Here is a 26,190-nt window from a genome sequence, read left to right on the forward strand (position 1 = left end):
AGCTTTCGTATCATCCATATTGATTGCTGGTATTGTGAGTAACTTGTGAGTGACGTACTTTCGTTTGGGAGGAGTAAAGCTCAGACCTATGTGGCTTCAAAAACCAGATGCATTTACACTTGTCCAGTTTCCACTGGTATATCTGCTAGACCATACATGGGCAACATACGGCCCGGGGGCCGGATCCGGCCCGCATAGGGCTTCAATCCGGCCCTCGCGATGCACTCGCAATTTCGATGAAACTGTCATGGTTGCAGTGTTTCCATACATTGATTTATCAGTGACAGAATCAACACTGGCTGCCACATAGATTTTTCATGATTCCCATTTACACTTTTGTTTACCATTTAAAACGTCTTAATTCATTGCAGCCAGCGCTCAGCGTGCCTCGTCTCTCTCTCTCTTTCTCTCTCTCCTTACGTGCAGCGCCTCAACAGCGCGCGCGCCCCCGCCCCTCCCCTCTCTCATGTTGCATGCAGCGCAGCTTTCTCACATAACAGTGAAAAGTATTTTAACTCCACGTTCCTGCGTGTACTTTCTTTTTCGCGTTATTAACGTCAACAGTCACGGATGTTATAACAGAGGAGACGGATGATCATATTCATCATGACTTAACAAAAGGTTAGCAGTAGTGTTTCCCACATATATCCGTTCTGGTGTGAGTCTGTGTCCGAGCTCTCTCCCTACCTATGATGCGGTATGCCCGTGCACATGTTCTGTAGTAACAGCAACCGTGTATTTTCTCATATTTTTGAATTTGCAACAAATTGTCTGCGATATACAATAAAACTACCATAAAAAAGCGCTCATAACACAACAACACTGATGAGAAGAGCAACATAAGTACAGCCTCGATGTAAATGTATGATGATTTTTTCAGACGATGTCGCGTTTTTAGCAGCAGTTAAAGAAAGAGCTGGTTTGATTAAACAAAAAGAGTTACTGGGTCCTATTTTATAGACAACAGAACAGATAATATGTAAAAAAATAGCATTCAGTTGTGTTAAAATGCAATATAATGTGACAAATCAAAGAGTAAAACACGACGCAATGATGTCACATATATGCTAATCGGGGTGTGACGTCATCACCGCCACAGTCTCTCAAAATCCTGTGGGAAACACTGTGGTTGTCAATATAAAATATCAAAGAAATAATAATAAATCGTGTGTGTGTGTGTGTGTGTGTGTGTGTGTGTGTGTGTGTGTGTGTGTGTGTGTGTGTGTGTGTGTGTGTGTGTGTGTGTGTGTGTGTGTGTGGGTTGGTCTATGTGGTTTATGAGGACATGAATAGTGTATAATGACATGTTTATTATGCTATAAAGGTGGTTTACGGGGACACAGACAGTGTCCCCATAAACGGAAAAGCTAAAAAAACATACTAAATGGTAGTTTTTCATAGATTAAAGACTGGCAACAGGTTTTTGTGACATTGGGGTTAGGGACTGGGGTAGGTAAGGGGAATAGAATATAACAGTTTGGACAGTATAAAATGCATTGCGTCTATGGAGATGTCCCCGTAAACCACATACACCAACATGTGTGTGTGTGTGTGTGTGTGTGTGTGTGTGTGTCTGTTGCTGTAGTAACCATGGTTTTATTGTGGTAAAAGTGTAGTAACCATGGTTTTTTGGTCAATTGATTACTATGAGCAAAACCATGGTTTTACTACAGTAACAATGGTTTTTTGGTCTTAACTGTAGTAAAACCATGGTTCCTTTTCGTAAGGACAATATGCAGGGTAGGAAATGAATCCTTGAAATTTAATCCAGTTATTGTAATGTTAGAGTAGCCTAGGTCAAACAGGCCTAGCAAAATTAAATTTCAGGCCTTGAAATAGGCTGTCAAAGTAACTGTAGATTAGCCTTAATTAATTAATTTTTACCAATTAGTCATGTAACTATGTCTAATTGCAGTTTTCCCAAGTGTGGCCCTCCGCTTACTTTGGCAAAGTAAATGTGGCCCTCAGTCTAAAACTGTTGCCCACCCCTGTGCTAGACCAACTCCTGAAGTGGTTTGAGTGATTGAATTTAAAAGGTTTTAGAGGGCATTTACACTTTTGGTCTTTTCACAATTGGATAGCTAAACAATCAGAGAAAACACATGAATTTGGTTTATGAGCGTGTAATGACATGTAACAGAACATAAACATGGTTTACGACACTTCCTGTATACTTATAAACCAAACAGCTTAAAAAACATACTTAATGGAATTTTTTTATAAATTAACAAAAATAGCAGAAAGTTTTCTGTGAGGTTTAGGGGACGCAATATATGGTTTGCACAGTAAAAAAAGTCTGTGTAAACCACATATACAAGTTTGTGTTTGTGAGAGCTACCATTCTTCAGATTTCATCTCCAACCTCAATTAATCACACCTGAAGCAACTAATCAAGGTGTTCAGGTTTAAAGACAGGTGCACGGTTGAAACTGAAGTATGCAGGACTGTAGCCTCAGGGCTGAAGATACCGGAGATAATCCACAGGATGAATAGACAGAGGCTGTTTCTCAATATGTGTTCTTATACTGAAGATCACAAGTACTGAGAATGCATAAAAATACACTGATGTATTCTTGATATCAAGGCTTTTGGTCTTGTTAGAATATTTGGGGAGGTCCTTATACTGTAGCTGGAACATAGGCAGGGACTGAACCAATCAGGAACTCGGGTCGGGACCTCTGCCCACTGCAAAAAATGATGTGTTAATTTTTAACACATTGTGTGTGTCATGTCATTTAAGGCATTATTTCATGTTAAAATAAATGAAATGGACAACACAAGTTGTGTTAAAAACAGTGATGGGAGTAACGGGTTACAAAGTAATTCCATTACTATAATTCCACTCCTTTTAGCGGTAAACATTTATCACAAAATAGAGGAACACGAGTAACCAACTCATTTAAATTTCACTAATTGTAACTGCGTTACTTGATTTAAAAAAAAATACTTTGTTACATGTTAATTACCGCTAAAAGGAGTGAAATTACAGTAATGGAATTACTTTGTAACCCGTTACTCCCATCACTGTTTTTAACACAACTTGTGTAGGCCCTTTCATTTATTTTAACATGAAATAATGCCTTAAATAGCATGACACACACAATGTGTTAAAAAATAACACATCATTTTTTGCAGTGCAGGGTCCTAAAACACACACACCTTCCATGCCAATCTGCATACTATTTATTTTAAATAGTATTTGAAATTAAAATTAGTATTTCACCAAATCACAGTGAGTGTCCATAAAGTTCCCTGATGGTCATCTGTTTTAGATGAAAATTTGAAGTGAATTCAAATTGAAATGGAGTAGCAATGATGATCTTGATAGCTGACAGGTGAGGGAGCGTGGAGGATGATGGGAATTGAAGTTCAGAGGGTGATGAATGGAGAAAACAGGGGAAACAGACAGAAAGTGTAACGGGTCCATATTTTAAATGTAAAGGGGACTTTAATTGTGACGGTTGGAAAGAGGCAAAGCAGGCTGAGGATCCAAATGCAGTTTTAGAGAGTATTTAATGAATAAAAAGTGGTAACAAAACCATGGCAGATAAACACAGGAGATAAACACAGGAGTACATCCAACATTTACTGACACCCAGGAAATGAACTAACAGGGTATATATGTATGACAAGAACCAATCACAAGGCAGAGACAATGAATCACTAAGACAACAAACAAGAGGTAATGAGTGAAACAATGAATGTCCATGGTAACAAACAAGGGGGCGGAGCTACACTAATTAACACAGGGAGAATGGCATACATGAACACAACTCAAACACAGGTTGCACAAAGACTCAAACACAGGTTGCACAAAGACATATGAATACACCAAAATACAAATGAACACAAGGACACAGGGGAACCACGTTACATTAATAAAGACTCTCATTATTGTTATCGTCAGCACTTAGTCTTTATAGTGGTATGGTGCTCCAGAAACGCAAGCAGATCAATGAGTGATTGTTTTCAATTAGTCTGTCGACCGTGGACAGACTACAGCAAACTGCTGGCAGTATGCCATCTAAATCCCGCTAAATGAGCAATAGTTTATTCCTAGCTGGGAAATGTAAACATAACATACAGTGGTTTCTTATCAGTTGAAAATTAGTATCTATTTCAGCTGCAGTGACTGTGTAATAAACAGTGTGTCATTTCTCATAAGCATGAAGTGGTGATAAAACTGTAGATCATCTTCAACCTTGGACCTGACAACAAGAACATGTTCATATAACTCATTTACATTCTTAGTGAGAATTTCTTGGTTCATTTCATTTTACACTATTCATTATATTTTGTGTTGTCTTTAATTACGAAGCCAATCTGCAATCTGTGTGTTTTTATGACACTGCTGTACACCTGCTTATTTAACCAGGTTAAAATACTCATTCAGATTAAAATCTCTTATAGAAGAGTGACCTGGCCAAAAAGGCAACAACAAGAAACAATTGTACAAATTTACATCCAACACAAAAAAAAGATCGCCAATCAAAAATCAACATCTTTGCCAAGGGATAAAACACATCATTTGTTAAAAGTAATTTAAACTCATTTAATGACCGAAGCATTGTCAGCTTTATAATGTTTTGTAAATTATTCCAAAAAGCATTATATCTAAAACCTTTCTTTTCTAGCTCTGGTCGAACCAGATAAACTTTAAGATGTACTTGAAAGGAGTTTGTAGTATACATTTACATTTAAAAAGCTAAAAGACAAATAAGATGGAAGTAAATTAAATAATGTACTCAGGGCAGATATATAAAGCAGACATCCATGGTCCAATATTAGTAAATAAAAAAGGAAAATAAAAAACTCTTTCTATAGTAATAACCCATGGAATTTAAGCTAGGATTTAGAAATGAATTTAAACTAATCAATATGTAGCCTAAAGGTTAGTTGAGTATCAAACAGATTGCCCAAGTACTTATAACTCAAAACCCTCCCAGAGAAGAGATAATACCAGGAAGATTCTGTGGTAGAGCTTTGAAAAGATCATTAGTTAAGTTTTGTCTATATTTAAAACCAATTTAAGTTTTTACATAGACAAAACTGTACAATATCAAATGCTGAATGTAAATAACATAGAGCTTGTGACGCTGATGAAGCACAGCAATAAATAGCACTGTCATCTGCGTAAAGATGGTATTTAGCATTTGGGATATAATCACAAATATTATTTATATAAGGGAAAAAAATTATCCCAAAACTGACAGCTGAGGGACACCTTTAAGGACTGATAGAACAGTAGAAGTGCACCATGTGTTCACCCTAAGGTAGTTGGCAAACCGTTTCATAACATTTACTGATAGACAAAAAATGGCAAGTCTTTTTAAAATGATGTAACAATAAGCTACTGTGGATGTTATCTTTGTCCAGCTATCATATTTATATGGTAAATGGATTGCATTTATATAGCGCTTTTAACAGACCTATGGCCATCCAAAGCGCTTTACAATTAGCCTCACATTCACTGATTCACGCACACATCCATACACCGACGGCGGTGTCAGCCATGCAAGGCGCCAGCCAGCTCGTCGGGAGCAGCTGGGGTTAGGTGTCTTGCTCAAGGACACCTCGACACTTGGTCAGATGGAGCTGGGGATTGAACCACCAACCTTCCGGTTTGTAGACAACCCACATGAACCACTGAGTCACTGCCGCCCACAAGGTTATATTTCTAACCTCATTATAGTTCAATTGGTATTTTATTAATGACAACATGAATGAATGTATAAGAAATTCATGACTAATCCACGTCAAAATATAACAGAAATAATAAGAACAGCGTGAGGGTTTGTATTTGAAGATCCAAACCTTAATTTTTCTTTTTTTCCTTTAAAACCTCAAGCTGTATTACCTCCTGAACACTAGTTTATGTTGAAATATTTGGTGTTTGTTTTATTCCCACCATTATTGTACATTTATGAGCTTAACACTTCATCTCAGTTAATACTCAACAGATCACACTGGGGTTTGTTCTCATGCTATTCTGAATGTCATGTGACAGCCATCCTCTTCATATTTTCTACACAAGTTTACTAAATATCTCTCATCTTCAACTATATTAAGATATATCACATTGGTGTTATAAGTGTGATTGAACTTTGGAACAGGTGGAGAACAGTTTTCCTATCAGGGGCGTAATAAGGATGTTGAGACCTTAAAGAGATCTTTGAACTCTTTTATAACCATGAACAGAGATCTTTTGATTCAGCTCTCTTTGTTAGCCACTGTATACCTGTCTTCTGCTGTTCATGGAGTAACGTGACAGTGTTTCGAAATGGAGGACCTAAAGCAGAGGGGACGCAAGAGAGAGGGGCGACACAGGTGACCCATACCAAATCATATTGCATTAGAAATATTTGATGAAAAACAAGGAGCGTTGGATGTTTACGTTTATATTTAAACAGTCCTTCTTATCAAAGGACAACAGAAGTTATTCAAACAAACCAGTGGATCATACAGATTTACACTATTTAATGATCTGGCGACCCTGCTTTAAATGTACATTGTCAATCATCAAAAGTAGATAGTTAGGACAAGGTGATCGCGTCGACAGAAATAGACCTTTTAAATTACGAAACTAAAAATACATACTAAAAAAGGAAAATTTCTGTAATTTAAATTGTTTCAAAGATTAGTAAGGACTATATTTTATCACGACAGGGCACATCACACTACAACTCTACTTGTTGTTTTAAATAACTGATTGTTATTGGAATCGATTTTACCAGTGCCACATCAGGTGATCTTACTGTACGTTAGTTACTCTCCATCATTCATTATTACTGCTTTAGAACAACTCTTAGTAAACTTTTGGGGCGGTTTCCCAGGCAGGGTTTAGATTAATCCAGGACTAGGCCGTATTTTTTAAGGACATTTAAGTAGTTTTTACAAACAAACCTTACAAAAAACAGAGGTTAAATGTTAAAATATGTCAATGCAAGGTTTTTTTAAATTAAAGCAGCTGAAACATGCATTTTTGTCTGGCACTAGGATGAGCCCTGTCCAGGAAACCGCCCTATAAAATCATAATTTTAATCTCATGCTATAAAACTCTTAGTACACTTTAAATATCAAATTTAATCTCATGCTATAAAATTGTTAGTACACTTAAGTGAAAGAGGCAGCAGACTTGAGCAGGAGTGTTGAGATCTGAACTCATTTATAATATAATATATTCAGAGTGCGGTTTTCTGTTATTTTTTCGGGAGTTTATTTACATTCATTTCCATGTTTATAATCTTTGTTCATAATCATAATTTTTTTATAAGCCACATAAGTCATTTAATAATTATACGTTAATTTATTGTATTTTATTCAGTAAATAAACTTATGTTGAATGCTTTATTCTGATTGGCTGATAAATGTTCCACAGGTGTTAATTATTTTTCTGTAAACTGCACACCTGACCTGTCAAATGTCTTAAAATAACCACCAGAGCATGTTTGTGGTAACTAAGAGTAATAATTGACTCCAGTCAATTTGAAAATAATGGCACTCCGCTTTCCGTCAGGCCTGGGCATTATTTTTGAATAATTCAATGGCCTGTCGTCAAACACATAACAAAATGTATTATCAATCAATGTGCTTCAGTTAATCAATTATTTAATTGTAATCCAAATATTTCTAAATATATTAAGTAAAAAATCTGTACTTTGACTGCCTCAGCCAAGATTCATAATCTTACAGCATTATCTGACAAAAGTCAGTTTAAAAGATCAGATCAGGAAGAAATACACCCTAAAAGTGACAACTGTATATTTCCACTTCATATGTTTTTATTGCCTTTCACAATGAACGTCTTTACAGGGACACATGGGATCCGTTCCAGCTAAACCCGATCGGGGCTGAGAAAGAGGAGAAGAGAACATGTTTTATACTTCTACAGAACCTGGTTGCTGTTATTGTGGGTGTGCTGGTGTTGGCCAGCGCAGTCATGAGCAAGGTCAATCATTACACTATTACTCTATACCATTATAAATATTAACACATATTACTGTTTACTAATGTTTAATCTTAATCACCATGGTGATGTTTGTGGGAATTGGCATGAAAGTTCTCATCACACAGAATAGCCGTAATCTTCTAAGGGTGGGGCTGGCGATAGATAAACACATCACAGTTTTGTGTGTAGTAGTCATGACATGAGTGGCATTTGCAAAACTTAAAATTTAGAGGTTGAATATTGTGAAAATTTAAACGCAATAGTTCTCAGGCCTGTTCTTGGTGATCCACTGCTATGTACACATTGTATTTTTCTCTTATTTAACATACGTTTACAGGTTTCTCGTCTAATGCTCTTATGATCAGTGTCAGGTGTGTTAAAAAAGAGAGACATCCCAAATGTACAGAGCCATCAATCATTCAACCCATTACCATGAAATTACGTACCTATAGTCACTTTGTGAGTGTTTTCCGTGACACTGACCTTTTTACGTGAACATGTCACGTATTTGTTACTCAACTGTTTTGTCCTATTTTCTTACCATTGTCGCTTCTCTAACCCTAATGCCAGGCAACAATGGTTTAAAAATCATAAATTATAAAAAAAAATAATCATGAGAAAAGGTATAAACCAATACTTAAAGGACAAGTTCGGTATTTTACACTTAAAGCCCTGTTTTCAGATGGTTTATGGTGAAATAGAATGGTTTTGACTGAAATTTCGACTTTTGCGGCTGCCCCGAGAATTTTTGGGTGTTTGTGTTTCAGCTCCTACCTTTACAATGGGTGTATAGGTGCACTGGAACAATCCTTTCTAAAATGCATTAAACTTTCGTTTACAAAGACGTAAAACTCACCGAGTGGTCAGGGGTGTTCACTGGTATGCTCACACAAAAAATCGCTGCAAAATACACATTTCAACAGGTTTTATCGTAGTTTTTGCCAACTCCATTGACTTGTATTAGTTGTGCTGTGAGGTACGGTATTTCTCCGCGCCGGGAACTTTGTTTCTATTCTTGCAATTGGCAATGGCGGATTAGCGCCACCACCTGGGCTGGAGTGTCTGTTATTCAAACTCTAAGCGGAAGAATGTACGGGTGTGAGGCGTTTGGAAAAATAGGTCCACAAGTTAACAACGAACGCTAAAACAGCTGTTGGAAAGCATCTTTTGCAGCGATTTTTGTGTGAGCATATCAGTGAACATCCCTGACCACTCGGTGAGTTTCACGTCTTTGTAAACGAAAGTTTAATGCATTTTAGGAAGGATTGTTCCAGTGCACCATTAAACCCATTGTAGAGGTGTGAGATGAAACACAAACATCCGAAAATTCTCGGGGGCACCCGCAAAAGTCGAAATTTCAGTCAAAACCTTTCTATTTCATCATAAACAATCTGAAAACAGGGCTTTAAGTCTAAAATACCGAACTTGTCCTTTAAAGTAATATACTAACGCAAACACCAAATCTAACCCTAAACCGAAGCATCAATGGTTTGAAAATAGGACAATTGAGTAACAAATACGTGACAGTGACACGTACACAGAAATACGTGACATGTTTACGCAAAAAGGCGGAAAAACGTGTCATGGAATTACGCGACTATAGGTACATAATTTCGTGATACAGGGTTGAATGTTCAGGAACAGGGGCCTCATTTATAAAGTGTGCGGTAAGCACTTTTCTACGTCAAAGACCATTTTTCATAAATATAGACTGCCATGGGGATGCACACTCTACAATAAAATCTGTGCACAGGCATAATTACATGGCAATTTTTATGAAAACGATACCTTTGATGTGAAAAAGTGGTACACACGTGGTAGGCCTACACACTTTGCTTATCCGACCAGTACAGGTTTTTGTAAATATAAGCAATTTGGGCTGCTCGAAAAGGATTTTAACATTGACAAGTGCGCTTTGATATGTCAGTTACATTAATTAGGCATTGTTTTAAGATCTGAAACTGCTACTAAACTGAGTATTTGCAATTTATAGATTTTGAGAAATGATCGTAAGATTAAATTTAGGATAGTCTATATGCAGCATTTAATAAATGAGGCCCCAGGACTTTGAATTGGTCTAAATAACCAGTGTACACCGCTAGGAATTCTGGTCTCCAAAAACGAAGGCCCACTGTTGATAATTTACAAGATCCTACCATAAACATTGTTGGAATTGTGGGGTTCCATCTAGACCTGTTGGTGAGAATCATTGCCACTTTATCAGCTAGGGTGACCATACGTGCCATTCGTCCCAGACACATCCTGGCCAAGATTTCGGTGCATCCTTCGGAAGTCGTATTTGTTGATCACATACGCCATTCAGTTAAAAACATTAGACATGCAATCGTAGTTTCATTCTTACCTTAAAATGTAACGGTTGCTTTTCTGTAATAATAATAATAATCCTCTATGACGTATGCGGTTGACAAATACGACTTTCGGAAGATAAACCTGAAATACTGCCTAGGACGTGTCCGGGAAGAATGGCACGTATAGGTCACCCTATATCAGCAAGAGCCCTGAGTTGAGACAAACATCAATGTCTAAATGTGCAATTGAATAACATCCATTCACGATTAAACATACTATTCAAAAGGTTGTATTCAAATTCAAGACTTAGTTTGAGATCATTTTGAGCTGATGGTTTTGTGTTTAGTCATAATGAAGACTGTTGATCTGTTCGACAGGGTTCTCTGCTGGTTCTGACCACTCTATCCAGTCCAAAGTCTTTGAGAGACGCTGCGGATCGTCAGTTCTACACACTGCTGCTGATGTGTGTCCTAGTGATGCCAAACCTTTTGGTGTTCTTCAAGTCACTCTGGAAATGTGCTTTCAAGAGTTATGTCCCTCCTAACCCAAAGACAATGGGAGTTGTGAGTTCATTTACAACAGACACAGTAATAATGCAATAATTGTATATTTCAAGTGACATGGCCAAAAAACATCAATTGATATGTTTCAATAATGGTTTGAATATAAAATAACTGCATTAAAACTATCACTATACAATAGTTTAAAGGATAAAACACTGTCATAAGATACATCGATTTACCAAAACATTGTGAGCCAGCTGGTTTTTTAACTTCATAACTGATTTGTTGCTGTTAAAGCCGTCAACTTTACCGGCTATAGTCAGGTTGGCTGGTAGTCAACTAGTAGTCCAGAAGATTAAAGGTCTAGACCAACATTGATAAGGGTAAAGATTATGAAAGTTCACCTGTCATGTCCAGATGTCAATGCAAAGTCTTAAGAGATTGCTGTGAATGTTCCTGCAGATGTGTGTGATCGAGAGCCTGGTGGCATTGGGGACTGCAATCCTAGTGCTGATTGTGATGCCTCAGTTTGATATTCTCACAAACCTCTGCATCCCTGGAGGAACCTGCATCCTCTCATCTGTGCTGCAGATTGTCTTTCGCTTGCAGCGGGACAGATGGATGATCATCTACCCCATATGTTCCCTCATCCTGGTGATCAGCGGTTACGTTCTCGTGGCGGTTGAGTACTACGTGAGAGTTTCCTCTTTTGTCCCGTTCCAAGAGGCGGAAGGATACTTGTATATCGGCATTGCGATCTTTGCATCCCTGCTTATTTCCCTAAACTGGTGGGAAAATCCTTTTCGAGCCAGCAGCAACATTCAGGAGATGCTTAATGAGTTAGATGGCTTCAGAGACACCGTGTATCTTGTCACCAGTCTCCTTAGAATCGGCATCACCATGGCAGTCTACTTTCTGTATTATACCTTTACCGAGCCTGGAATTGACTGGGGAGCATTCAGCAAAGCCAAAAGCGCTGTAGATATCGGTCTCGTGGTGTTTTTCCTGCAAGCCTTCTGCTCTGCCGCGTGTCATTGGTTCGGAGTCGTTGCATGCAAAATCCATGCGGTGAAGTTCGGTTTCGCTCTGCCTGTTTCATTCTGTGGTCCGGCTACGCTAATCCTGGGCATAACGCTTTTTTTGATTCAAGTTGATAAGACTGACCATACAGTTTCTAATATCATTACTTCCATCCCAAATTATACAGTGATTGAAAATCCTTTCTGGGCATTTTGCTCCCAACTTGCAAATATCAAGGACAACAATAGCACCTCAGTGGTAATGGTCGAGATTTCCAACAGTATCTGTCAGACGACACTTAACAGCCCATACGCCTTGTGGCCGTTCTCTATGCTGGCGCTGGAGGGCGTCTGCATGTGGCTCGGGCTCCTCTCATGCACATATTATGTGTGGAAGTTAAAGGTGCAAAGAATCGAACGTACGTCTCAGCTTTTCGTGCGTCGCCTGTACGAATCTGCTTTCATTGACCTCTCTCTGCTGCTGAATACCAAGATGAAAGTCATCCGTTCACGAAACAAGGAGAGGTACTGAAATAAAGTCGCTATATGTGTGTTATACAATACAGTCATCGGCATCAACCTGAATCATACTACATTTTCTTTTTCTTGTGTACAGCATTAATGAAGAGGTGGAAAACTGCGTCATTTACCTTTGTGCAACAATGTGGCACGAAACATATGATGAGATGTTGAAAATCTTGACGTCAATGTTCAGGTATTTTTTAACAGTAAACGTTTCATACCTTATGAATGGCTCACAGCTCTGTCGTGTTTAAATTGTACTCGTTTGTTGGTTGTTTTCAGATTGGACAGATATCGAGGGGATCCAAAGGAAGAACACAAAGACTGTTTCGACTTTGAGTGTCATATATATGTCGATGATGCCTTTATGAAAGATAAGGAAACAGAAATTAGGCTAGTAAACACATACGTTGAAGACCTCATACATGTTGTCATGGAGGTTTACAGGTAGGACACCTGAGGTTATCTGCTTTGTATATTTATCAGCATATCAGTATGTGACAGAACAATTCATTAATTTCTCATTGTTTGACCCCAGGGTATTTACAAATAAGGAACCAGATGAAGTTTCTATCATCGAGACGCCATACGGTGGTCGTCTCGTGTTTGTAATGCCAGAAGGAAACATGCTTTACGTTCACCTGAAAGACAAAAACCTGATTCGAAACAAAAAGAGATGGTCACAGGTAAGCTTCAGCTACTCATACCTTTTATATGACAAAAATAATCCAGAGTTTGTGCAAGCCTGGGGGAACTCAACACATTTGTATTTTCAGATTATGTACATGTACTACCTGCTCGGTTGGAAAGGATATAATGTCAAAAATCCTCAGAAAATTACAGTAAGTTCTTGCTGTGTTTTAAAGCATTGATTCCTTCATGGTGTTCGCTAAGGCAGTGTTTCTTAGCTCCACTCCTTGTGAGCCACCTCCCCAAGCCTTGTCACTGTCTCTCTATATAAAAACTTCCATAAAAGGTTTGTTTGACTTCATGGTGCCCCACATGGAATAGTCAGCGTGTGACATCACAGTCCCAAGAGAGCGATTTGAATGCCTACCTGAGGCGTCTCAAACCCTGCTCATGATGAGCTAACGTCCTGCATACTTCAGTTCCAACCCAGCTCCAACCCCTGTCTGTAACTATCGAGCAACCCTTAACAGAATTAAGCCAAGGACTGAGTCCTTCGTTTGAGAAATATCCCATATACAGGAAAGGATGCATATGTGTAGCCTTCGCGCTCTTCACGCGCTGAAATCACCCACAATCCTATGCGCGCAGCACCGAAAGCACACCTTTCAATAACGCAATGACGCAATGACGTGCACTTGCTAGCCTGTTCCATTTAACGTGTTCTCTGAATGGTTAAAAGTAGCCTCGCCTAGCCTCTGAAGGAAGTGACTTGTAAGGACTAGTCCTGCCAAGGAAGTATCCTTGACATTGAGAAACGGCTAGTGATTAGCTGCTTCAGATGTGTTTGATTGGGGTTGGAGCTAAAATCTGCAGGGCCGTTGCTCACCAGGAGCAGGGTTGGCATACAGAGTCCTCTAATCATTCTCGTATGGCTGTGATGTCACACCCCGATCGGTCTGCGCAGCACTGCTGAAGTCGAACAAAACTGTTTCTGTAATAAACAAAGTATCAAGTGGATGATGATCTAAAACATTTTGGGAGGTAGGTCGCGAGGATGGAGATGCGAAACACTGCACCTAAGGCATGACTATCAAATCTTTTATCAGACATCTCACAAGTTTGTTTGGCAAGATGACATTTAACCAAATTCAAGTTTATTTGGGCTGGAAGTGGGTTACTCAAAGCCGGCCTATATCGGGTCTATAGTTAACCTAGATGGTGAAATGACGGATATTGTATGCTGGGACACATATTTGTGGCTTTTAGGAGTATTGGGCTTTTTAACTTGAGCATACTGTATTAAGCTAACTGTGTGCTTTTTACAGAGACAGAACAATCCAAATCGTGCCAGTCTGGTTTCATTGGATGGGGAAAGTTATCTTCTCCCTGCTCATGATAATGACAGCAAGAGGAGACATATATCTGATGACAACACATATGTTATGGCCTTGGATGGAGACACAGACTTCCACCCGGCTGCTTTGATATTGCTTGTTGATCGACTGAGAATGTATGATAATGTGGGTGCGGCCTGCGGACGAATTCACCCCACTGGAATGGGTAAAAAACAACACTTTCTCACAACACAGGAAAATAAAACATTTGAGAAATATGTCGAAATAAAGCTTTACTAATATGCAAGTTATTTCAAAACTAATCCACAAAGCAACAACCCTCATCCAATATCAGCCAATGGATTTTATCTCCTGCAATTTGGCGTTTGTATTCCCAGCCTGTATTAAATTCGGACAATTATCTGTAATATTTTACTGTATTTACTTACTGATGATCCTTCCATATGTCTGCTATTTATATTACAAGTACAAAGTGCATGAATCCATTCACTTATACAATCTCAACAGCAGATGATTCAAGATGTTTCTGATAAATGTAATCATTAGACCTTTGATAATGTGATTAAGTGGTTAACTTGAGAACAAACCCAGTATATAAAAATTCTCGTCTGCGTTTATTACACTTATTATGCTTTACGACCTATACAAAGATCATTTTTATTACAAACAGAAACTCGAGCTCTACTGTACGTTCGCTCTTTTTTTGATCTTGTCGATGTGATGTTTTAGGGCCGATGGTGTGGTATCAGAAATTTGAGTATGCTGTGGGTCATTGGCTTCAGAAGACAGCTGAACATGTGTTTGGCTCGGTTCTTTGCAGTCCAGGCTGTTTCAGTCTGTTCAGAGGATCTGCATTGATGGATGACAATGTTCTTAAACGATATACCACCAAAGCAACCCGAGCGTCCGAGTATGTGCAGTACGATCAAGGTAAATCCTTGTTTCCATAATTTTGGTTTTTATCATCATTTATTCATATCATCCTGCAATGTCAAGCGTGTAAAAGTCCTCCCCTCTCTCATGCAGTATCTCTCTTTAGAGACAAACATTTTTACTAAAGAAACAAAACAAGATTTGGTCATTTTTTGCTGATGAATAAAAGGTGATGTGTGTGTGTGTTGTTGATATTTAGGTGAGGATCGTTGGCTGTGTACTCTTCTCCTGCAGCAAGGCTGGCGTGTGGAGTACAACGCCGCTTCAGATGCCTACACCAACTCACCTCAAGAGTTCAAAGAGTTTTACAATCAAAGACGTCGATGGGGTCCTTCAACACTGGCCAACACTCTGGACCTGCTTCACAGTGGCGCAGAAACAGTCAAGAGGAACACCTCCATATCTTTTATCTACATCTTATATCAGATCTTTACCGTGTCATCCTCAATCCTGGGACCTGCATCTGTCACTCTCATGATTGCAGGTAAACATTTAAAGATTCTGAGATCCAGGTTTGAGCTGGTTAACCATGACCAAAAAAAAAACATCTTAAACTGGTTGACCAATAGGCTTTATATTAAATATGATGTATAACCATGAACGTTAAAAGAACTTTTAATTGATATTTGTTGTCAGTTTATCAGTGTTTTATGATTTACATCAATTACATGAGTCTAGCTGAATATTTCCTTATTGCAGCTACCTTATTTTTCTTATATGAACTATAATAAGGCTCACCAGGGCTTGACATTTTGCTCACCAGCCACAGTGGCTACTGGTTTTCCAAAGTTACTAGCCACTCAGCATTTTCACTGGCCACAATTGTGAAAAAAAATACAGGTCAAAACATTTATATGAGAGCTTTTATTTGCCTTCACACAAAACTGGATGCGCGCTGTCAGATACTGTATGCCCTGAGTGCTGTTTATTATTTCTCATGGCTTTTAAGAAAATTTAAATGTAAAAAATGATTTAACCAAAGTGGCTAGTGGGAGTTGGCTGTTTTACCTGCCACATTTAAAATCTACCCCCATTTGGCGGCTTAACTGGTGTTAATGTCAAGCCCTGAGGCTCATTAAAATAGGTTGATGCTTTTACTGGCCAATATTGTTCAATTATCAGAATATACATCAATAACAGTATTATTGTTCTGTGGATGCTGATAAACAATCATTGTAACTTTTCCCCTTTTTTTCATTTTAGGAGCTTTCCAGTTCGTGTTTGGAGTTCCAGGCACTCTTTCTATAATAATAGCTGTTATTCCTCCGGTCGTTTATATGATCATATGTTTTGTAGCCAAATCCAACTTCCAAATTACAATAGCTGCTATTCTGAGCGTCATCTATGCATTCCTGATGACTGCATCTTTCTTTTCCATTATTGGTAATAAACTCTTTTCATGCATTATTTGTTTCTCTGTTCAATTGCGTTAGAATTGTTTTTTTTTTTTTTGCAATACCAATCAGATTCTGATCCTTTTGTAGGTGACATGATTAAACAACAAACATTTATAACTCCCACCGGACTCTTCCTGCTGTCTGGTGCCATCATGTACATTGTGACGGCCATCCTGCACCCTCAGGAGTGCACGCTGGTCATCTACGGTCTCATGTACTTCATCTGCATTCCCAGTGGATATCTGCTCCTCACCATATATTCCCTGGTCAACATGCACATTGTTTCTTGGGGAACTCGAGAATCCAACAAGGGCGAGGAGAATAAAAAGAAAGTGGGTGTGGTTTGCAATCGAGATTGCAGACTTTGCTGCTGGGATGTGAAAATCGAAGTCACCCAAGAGACTGAAAACCTAATGCTTCAGCAAATTCAACAGGCTGTCAATCCGAGCACACGTGCTGCTGCCAAACCTGAGCCCACATCTCCGAGCACACAAGACCACCTGCATGTCGTGAACACAGACAAACAAATCTCAGACCATAACAAACAGGTGACGCATAACAAGGATGAACGCAAAAAAAATCTGTTGGACAACAAGGATGGTGACGCAGATTCCCAAAGCAGGTAAAGAAGATAATGTGTATGGATTCGAATCACTGGCATTACATTTTCAATGATAGTTGATCCAAATAAATCTTTTCAAAAATCCATTACAGTGCGAGCTCCAAAAGCTGTGAGAAAAAAATGGATTCATCTAACGATGACACAGACGACGAAGACGATGATTATATGGATGATTACGGTAATCCTAGGATGGCAAAAGAAGTCGTGCCTGAGAGTGGTAAGAGTTAAAGTCTCGTCTTACGTAAACCAACAACACAAACACTTCTTGCTGAATTTTTAAGCTGTAATGTTTAAGGCTGCCTTAAAGCACTTTAAAAACAGTGACACTGACATATCTACATTTCTTTAAATGGACAGACTGGGTGATACCTGTGAAGAAAGTGTTCCTGAAAAAACTGACCTATGCAAACCTGAAGAGAAACCTTCAGGCGCAGATACGATACACTCTGAGGAACAAGAACCAGGAGGATCTGTGTGAGGAGCTGGTCTTGATGCTTACAGACACCCTGAATGAAGAACTGCGGGATAAAGTGGGTCCTGAAGACATACTGACTGTAAGTCAGCTTGAGGAACTGCAGTATGCCCTGAACGAAGCAGCCAGACGCATCCTAAAGACCAACCGGATGGAGAGACTGGAGCGTCGTGTCAAGAGGGGCATTGAGAGGACGCTCGTGGCTCCGCAGATTGAGAAACTATCTGAGGTCAAGTTTTGTGAAAGTCTTGCGTGTAACTTTTGATTTATGTGGGACGTGTTCCCAGATCAACATCTTTTGTTAACATTACAACATATTACCGTCAAATAATCAGCGCCAATCAGTAAAATAGTGGTTACGAAATTTGTTCAACCACCTAAGCATAGCCCAAGGTCAAACCCCATCCTATTTTCTGTTCCTAAAATTAAACTGCTCGACAGGAATGTTGTTCCAGGACCAACAAAATATGCAAGATTTTCCGTGATTTTGAAGTAGTGTTACCCAATGTTTGGGGTTTATAGGAAAGAAAGGACTTTCTTTTGAACAAATCATTGTCCTCGGGTTTAAGAGGTATGTTCATGTTAGATTTGTTGGATAGTAATGTTAAATCATATATCCAGCTTCACTTTTAGCAGTAAAAGTTTAGATGGCATGAATGTATCCACTGCACATGGAACTGCAAAACAAACATTACAGTGTCTTCTTAAGATCACTTACTGTACGAATAAAGAAAACTGTTTTTAAACTTTACCAGGATGAAGAAGACTTCTGGGAGAAGCTGTTAGAGCGCTATCTAAAACCCATAGCAGATGACGAAGCTCACATGAAAGAAGTGACACGTGAACTAAAGTCTCTACGTAACAAGGTAATGTTTGCGGTGGAACTGTTCGTCTTTTCTGGCCACTAATTCTGTCTTTTAAACACCTGTGCTCTTTCTTTTACAGGCAGTATTTCTGTACTTCATAATCAATGTCCTGTGGGTTGTTGCAACGTTCTTCCTTCAAGCAATTGGCGGTGACATACTAAGCATCAAGATTCCAAAATATTTTCCTAACGGTACATTGTCGGATGAGCCCATGAAGGTGGAGCCTTTGAGTTTGATGTTCCTGCTGTCGTTTGCCATTCTTCTGATTGTTCAGTTCTTAGCTATGCTCTACCACAGGTACACAGATCCTTCAACAGTTAAACCAGTAATATACTGACACAAGTTGTTGTCGTGCAATGGCCTGAAACTGTTGTCACTAATACTGTTATGTTTAATGTCAAGTCATGTCAAGTTTAACATCATCACACTGCCACCCAACGGATTTTGTGACAGTTTTGGACTATGAATTTTACTGACGTGCCTTTTTAAAGCTTTTGAAAACTGACATGAAGTCATTGAAATTCGATTAATTATTGATGATCTTAGGTCAGTTCATGTTTTTAATCAAATGTCCTCTTATTACAGAGTATACACTCTCATCCATGTGGTGTCATACAGAGGTACAGAGAAAGCTTATAAAAAGAAAGAAGAGGTGAGTACTGCCCTTCACAAATGACTGACTCATGAACTCTTCAGACGGTAACTTGATTTTATGTGCATCAGTCTACTGTTTGAGTTTATAATGGTTTTTTATCTCTGCAGGAGGATGATGATGATTTGATCCTGGAAAATCAAACAGCTAATGGTCTTATCATCACAAGCGATGACTTATAAGACTGATCAAAAACTCATTGTTTAATACTTGAAGATGCATACACGTTGCACTCATGTTTTTGTGTATGATCCCTCTTGCTGGAAAGCTTAATCTGTCAATTTCTCATAAAGTCCCATTTTCCTGCACTTGCCTTACACAATCTTAAATTTTTTGGCTGTGCACATAGTTTATTTACCTCTTGTGTTTTTATATGTATGTCTCAATTCTGTCAATTCTTAAGTTCTGTACTAAACTGATCTGAAAAATATATTTATGCCGATAAACAAAGAGAATTTTGTCATAACTATAAAGCTGTATTGATTAATAATGTTTAATTTCATGGCAATACAAACAGGTTTTACCCTGACAGAAAGAGTTATAATATTTACCACTGTTAGTTTTTACTTATCACTTAAATTGACTGCAATCTAAATTAAAGCTGTGTTCTTATTATTAAAAGTTTGTCATTAACCATTGCTGCGTTTTGACCTGCGTTCAGGGTTTATGCTCGTGTGCCGATTTTTTCACTGTCCTGACTGTGGATTCGAACCACCCTAACCTAAACCTTTCTTTACCTATACATACATGCTGGTATAAGGGCACATTCTGTGACTTTTGAACTATGTGACTGAAGTGGCGACCCACGGGCCAACTGCAGCCCTCCAATTATCTGGCCCGCCAGTCATCTTTGGGCGTTTCTCAATCGGAAGCTTGCAGCCTCCAGAGGTCGCATATGCAAACTGCATACGTCATCAAGTTTAAGTTAACTGAGCATTACATTCATAAATTATAAGCATATTACAACAATTTATGATTAACTAAGAATAATAGTCATCTTTATAACGGTTAATATTCTGAAATAAGACTTAATGATGTATGCAGCCTAGAAATGCGACCTCCGGAGGCTGCAGTCTTTGGATTGAGAAACGGCCATAGTCTGATTTAATCAGCGTGGTTACTTTTACACTGTACATTACAAATGGTGGCCGAAAACATGAAAAGGGAGTCAGAAGTGGGTTGCCTGGGGTGCCAACCATTTTTGAGTGTATGATTATCCGGTCCAATTGGAGCATGTGCGACTTCAATGCAGGTGACAAGCTGACTGGAAGTGATGTATTTCGGTGTGTTCCAATCAAAACACGGTGTGCAAAGTGAAAATGATTAATCCTTTTTTTGTTTCACTTTATCAGTTAGTTAAATACTTTAAAAATCATTGATTACTGGTAAGTAAATTATAAACTATAAATATATTCGTTGATTAAAAGGCTCTTGCGCTGGAATGAGCTTTTCTCCCATGACAGATTTACTATTAAACTAAAATTTCATCACTGCCATTAGGGGCCGAACACCCGAGCGTTATGTCCTGAAGTAGTGTACAATGGATAGGCCGTTTAGCCTATATAGCTTTAAAATATATAAAAAAAAAGAAAACATGAAGTGCAATTTTAGTAATTGGGAGAAGACTATCTCTGGCTATATGTTGTAAATATTTGAAATGTAACAATTAATGAAAACAGATATAAACAAAAGAAGTTTAAGAGCGATCTAATGTGATGATCTTTTACACTTGTTCTTTTTGTGCAATGTTCAAAGTTGATAATCTTAAAAAAGATAATATGAATTTTCAGTATTAAAAGGCAACATACTGGAGTGTGCATCTTTTTTTGAAAATGCTTGTTTTTTAATATACTATAACAAAAAGTAACAAAAACACCAAGTACAAAGAACGCATGGAAGTACCCGGACGTGTTCTTGATATCGAGGGCCCTGTCCCAAATGGTTCACTTCATGTGGACTTTTGGTCTTGTGGCCTTAAATTGTGCATGCTTGTTTAGTCTACGAGTCTGTAGGGTGTCCCATCTGTCATTTTTACACTCTGAAGTGTGCGCATCAGCACTCCTTTTGAACCCTTGATGCCATCTTCGGCGAAGCCGCACTGCAGCAGGCTTCACGCACTTTACCAACCCAGAAGTCCTTGCGAAAAAGCACTCAAACAATCAGGTGACGGAAGGGAGGAGTTTACACTGATGGGCAACTTCTCTTTCTATTTCTGGCATGACGCTCGAGTCTGTCCCAAAATACGACTCCAGCAGTGTGCCCTCGTGGACTCGCGTCAAGGGTCCCTAAGGTCTGCACTACATAATGTGATCAAAGTGTGGACTCTGAGGAGGCCCACAAGTCCGGAGTGTGCCATTTGGGACAGGGCCGAGGATGAATCAAATACAGACTTGCACGTTTCGAACATGCTTGAAGTCCCATAAGACACTGCGGTAAAACAATGGGTGAGGAAGGAGTTGCTAATCATAAGTATATTATTAAAGTGTTATTAATGACAACAGCCTAAATATCCATATTTAAAGAAATGGCAATGAAGCAGCAAACCCCCTTAATATATTACTGTTTATGTGTCACAAAATGTGATGTCAAACATAAAATAAAATTCATTTTGGGTATACCTATGGGCATTTTTTGTTCTTAAGAATGTATTATTTGTGTCTGTAATTCACATTTAGTCTGTTTTGTTAAATCCGTTTAGCTGAGGCTGATTAAAGTAGATATTTGCTTATAAACATTTTAATAAGGATATTGCGCTGTTAGCCAAAATGTACTTTGAAATGTATGTTTAATTGGCACAGCACAAATAATCTTAAGGTATTAACAAGATTATGACTTAATATTATTTTTTCATTAATGTTTTTAAGGATGATAAAATGCAGCAATAACATGCAATAAAACAATGTTGATAAATAGTGTAAATTAATGTTCCCCAACCAAGTCCTATGTGGCACCACTCCCAAGATGTTTTAGATTTCTCCTAATATGGAACACCAGATTCAGCTCTGTTGGTGAAATAACTACTGTCCATTCTGTTTTAAACACGCAACATTTAGTGTTTTATTTTCTATTTTGTAAAAAATAGGGAAACCCATGGGTCAAAACCACGATTTAAAACTGGGAGTATGCGTTCCAGGCAACCTGTAAGCCATGTTTTTCCAACCTTCTACCCGTGAAAGCGCACTGGAACGGCAGTCAAACCCATGACTTCCACCTGTGAACTCATACTAGATCGATGTACTCCCAGTTCAGAGTCGTGAGTCGTGGTTTTAAAGTCGTGATTTGCGGGTTACGGGTTGCCTGGAACGCAGCATAAGTTCATAGAGATCTCTACTAATGAGCAAATGATTTGAAGCAGGTGTGTTAAATAAGGGAGACATACAAAATGTGCAGAGCAGCGGGCCTCTAGGAATAACGTTGAGAACCACTGATTTAAACCATTACTATACAGGGAATAGACTGGATGTGACAGAGACCTTTCTAGTCCACTAAGTCCTGGACATGAGGAGAGACAATGTATAGCAAATATTCAGTCTCTCTCTGTGTGTGTGTGTGTATTTTGAAAGCTCAATGACTTCTACAGGCAATTCCGGATTACTTGATAATGTTTCTACCGGTGATTTTATTTCTAAAAGCAACATGAATCAGCAAGTTAAACACTAGTACATTTATTTTTATTTAAACATACACAGTGCACTGCATTATAGTCCAGAAATAAATTAATCAAATAAATCTAAATCAGAAACTTTCAGAACTCACTGTATGAGTTAACAGTTATGCATGTAACAGACACAGAATCTATAAGAAGATTAGCATAAAATCAATTTTATCTATATAATCTATATAAGAAAAACATGGTTGGTTTATGTTAAAATCTGTCAGATGTAGGCAAAACATGTGGCTATACAGATTGACTGATCTTCATAAAGGCAGAATCTACTTGGCCATCTTCTTTTCCATGCTAAGGAAGAAAGAAGAAAATTAGGATTTACATTACAAAAACTGATCACATTTCAGGCAACACATTAAATGTGAACATGATCTATTAAAGAAACAGACATTTTCCAGTAAATCATTCAGACAAGAGATAAAGCTGAAAGTCTCTTACTTGTATTTGATAAGTCTGCTGCCCTGAATGAGCTGTGCCGTTTCATTAGTCAAGTGACAGGCAAACAGAAGCCAGTTTCGGGGCTGGACCTTGTAGGCAAACCTCATGAACAGCAGCGAATAGCAGGTGAGAGCTGATGACAAAACAAAGCGCCTTAAGTAACCTTTTACCCTTACATCACATTGCCAACAACAACCAGACTATTACACAAGCTGCTCTTATCACTGACCAAAGGTCATTCGGCCGCTGATTATTTCTGGACTCTTCTTCATATCAGCGATGGCAGCAATAGGCAGACCCCAGTTTGCCACTGGACCCCAGAAATGCTGGAAAGATCAAGACCACTTTAATCCAGTAAACAATGACTGATATCGGGGATCAATGGGTAATAATGAGTTCTCAGTACAGAATCAGATAATAATTATAATAAAAACAACTTACTGTACTGAGGTCCAACAGGAAGAGAAGACCAACATATGATAGAAAAATAAAATCATCATGTTACAACTCGTTTACAAATCTACAAAATAAAACTATTAAGACAATACACAACAATCAGCTCGGTTTAATGTCTGTAAGTAATTAAACAAAACAAACTATAATTTTTAGGAACTGTAAAATAATGTGACTCAGATAAGAGCGAAGTGATGTAAATGTAATAAGAAAACTTCAGGGAGTTTAGGATGATTCTATGTATTATAATAAAGAATTACTCAAATCCTTTTTACTTTAATCTTTTAATGCTTAACTTTAGATTTAACATATTTTATTAATATTAAATAAACTCATTTATATTAAATAAAATGACATATAAAATGTTGGGCTATGAGTTCTTAAGTTTTATTCTTAGCTGAGAGAGAGGGAGGGAGGAGGGGAGAGACCGAGACCATTGACATGAAACAGATTAACACAAACCAACCCGGGTTGGAATGATCATCAGGTTTTGTCAACTGAAAACTTGCTCTGCAACTCTGTTTTGTTAAAGAGTTTTGTTCAAGTGGCTACCAAAGTGCAGAATGATGTCATAAAAATCCTTCATCCGTATTGGTCGAAGTAAGTCTTATTTAAGTTTTAAAATGCTTACATCTATAAAACCGGAATTTAGTACATGTTTCGATTCACACTAGTTTATGGATAACACTAAGACAAACATTGTACTAAAACTCGAAAAAATTGACTTTTTCTCGGAATACAGATTCAACAACTTAAGTAATTCAGAATACAGTATGATTAAAGTAGCATTTGATTTGTTACAGTCAAAGGTTATTCTAGACCCTGTAACAAATTGTAAACATACTGTCCCATGCAGGTCATAGGCGGTAAAACAACGCATGTCCTTCACAGTGGAGAAACATTAATATATTTTAGTTTCTTACGATTAATATACTGATACACACTGAGACAATCATAAACATCAGAGGAACACTAACGTTAGTATCGTCACATATGTTGATTTTTGACAAGTTAATAGCAATGAGAAACAGTGACTGACCTCATGAGATACTCTCTAAATTCTTTACTGCGGAGATGATCCACAGCTTTACGCGCCAGAGTTGCAGCCATCTTCAATCTGCCGATTTTATAACGTTCACTATAATTTTAAGTTTATTAAAATCCCCGAAATCTGTCTCGCTCTTGCGTTGCTACAGCTCTGCTATGTGAAACAGAGGACAGAGGGCAGTGACGCGCATGGGCATTCGCATTATCGGGAAGCAATCTATTCCGGTGTAAATATTATCCCAGTGTCAAAATAAAAGTCATTTAAATGGATTGGATTTCGTGTTGTATGACTAAAATAAATTTTCATTTTTAAGGAACTTGTTGTGTGTACTTCCAATATTGCCCGAGCATATACATAAAACAAAAAACATACAATAACAAAATAATAAAGAACATAACGTTTTTGTATTACAAAACAAATCAGGTACAATATAAAACTTGCTACGAACCTACAGTCCATATCTTAGAAGATACATACATAAAGAACATAAGAACATGGGGCATGATATAAAGAAACAAAATCAAAAGGGCAATTATTCAATTAGATTGTTTGTAAAAGAAGCCAGTTTCACTGCATTCTTATTTTAAAACAGTAATAAAGACTTGTAAAAAAGTTTCAATTTATTCCTCCAATAAAAAAATTTAGGATTAAATTGAAAAAACGACATTTATGTATGAAATGTTTACTTAACAGAATCGCATTGTTAAAGTCATTGCAATCATTGCGAAAAATACCAATTAATTGTTAGATTCATTATCTGAATTCATTTGGATACAAGCATTTGTATAAGAGCCAGCCAAAAACTTCGCACAACTTCACACAAACGAACATTAAGGTGGAAATAAGTGACTTTTCTTTTAAAGACTTTGTACCTGCGCAGTTCACAGCGGAATTAATGAAGTTGAAAAGTGGACCAATAAATGGGGATTTAAGTTATCCGTTACAAAAACACAAGTTATTTGTTTTACAAGGGGGCATAAAAGATTACCTATTTCTTTGAAATTGTATGGGCAGCAATTAGAACAAGTTAAAGTGGTCAAATTTCTTGGGATATGGTTTGATGAAAAATTGACATGGAAAGTTCATTTGAATAAAATTAAGGATAAAGGTAAAAAGGTCATCAACATACTCAGATGTTTATCAGGACAGGAGTGGGGAGCAAGTAGAGCATCTTTGAAAAACATATACTGGGCTCTCATGAGATCAGTTCTTGATTATGGATGTATAGCTTACATGTCTGCAGCAGAATCCAATCTTAAGGAATTAGATGTATTACAAGCCCAGGCGCTGAGAATATGTAGTGGGGCATTTAAGTCCTCTCCAGTGTCAGCAATTCAGGTGGAAATGGGAGAGAT

The 26,190-nt window shown here is 38.0% G+C and overlaps 2 protein-coding genes across 2 annotated transcripts; one reads left to right on the forward strand and one right to left on the reverse strand.

The window, feature by feature from the left end:
- The first annotated feature begins 6,240 nt into the window (after positions 1-6,240).
- Positions 6,241-19,528, forward strand: chs1 (chitin synthase 1). Its single transcript, XM_065249974.2, has 19 exons — positions 6,241-6,327; positions 7,813-7,948; positions 10,636-10,821; positions 11,224-12,305; positions 12,397-12,495; positions 12,585-12,749; positions 12,841-12,988; positions 13,079-13,144; positions 14,258-14,492; positions 15,017-15,217; positions 15,420-15,704; positions 16,424-16,603; positions 16,705-17,239; positions 17,332-17,456; positions 17,597-17,940; positions 18,467-18,577; positions 18,657-18,874; positions 19,163-19,229; positions 19,340-19,528. The coding sequence occupies exons 1-19, from the start codon at positions 6,281-6,283 to the stop codon at positions 19,409-19,411; spliced, it is 4,302 nt and encodes a 1,433-aa protein (XP_065106046.1). The 5' UTR covers positions 6,241-6,280; the 3' UTR covers positions 19,412-19,528.
- A 3,350-nt stretch (positions 19,529-22,878) lies between these two features.
- mpc1 (mitochondrial pyruvate carrier 1) lies at positions 22,879-25,026 on the reverse strand. The gene is made up of 4 exons (XM_065249964.2): positions 24,823-25,026; positions 23,564-23,660; positions 23,335-23,467; positions 22,879-23,187 (listed from the first exon to the last, which is right to left on the reverse strand). The coding sequence occupies exons 1-4, from the start codon at positions 24,895-24,897 to the stop codon at positions 23,163-23,165; spliced, it is 330 nt and encodes a 109-aa protein (XP_065106036.1). The 5' UTR covers positions 24,898-25,026; the 3' UTR covers positions 22,879-23,162.
- Between the last annotated feature and the right edge of the window lie 1,164 nt (positions 25,027-26,190).

This window comes from Paramisgurnus dabryanus, chromosome 20 (genome assembly GCF_030506205.2).
Source record: "Paramisgurnus dabryanus chromosome 20, PD_genome_1.1, whole genome shotgun sequence".
Classification (NCBI taxonomy): domain Eukaryota; kingdom Metazoa; phylum Chordata; class Actinopteri; order Cypriniformes; family Cobitidae; genus Paramisgurnus; species Paramisgurnus dabryanus.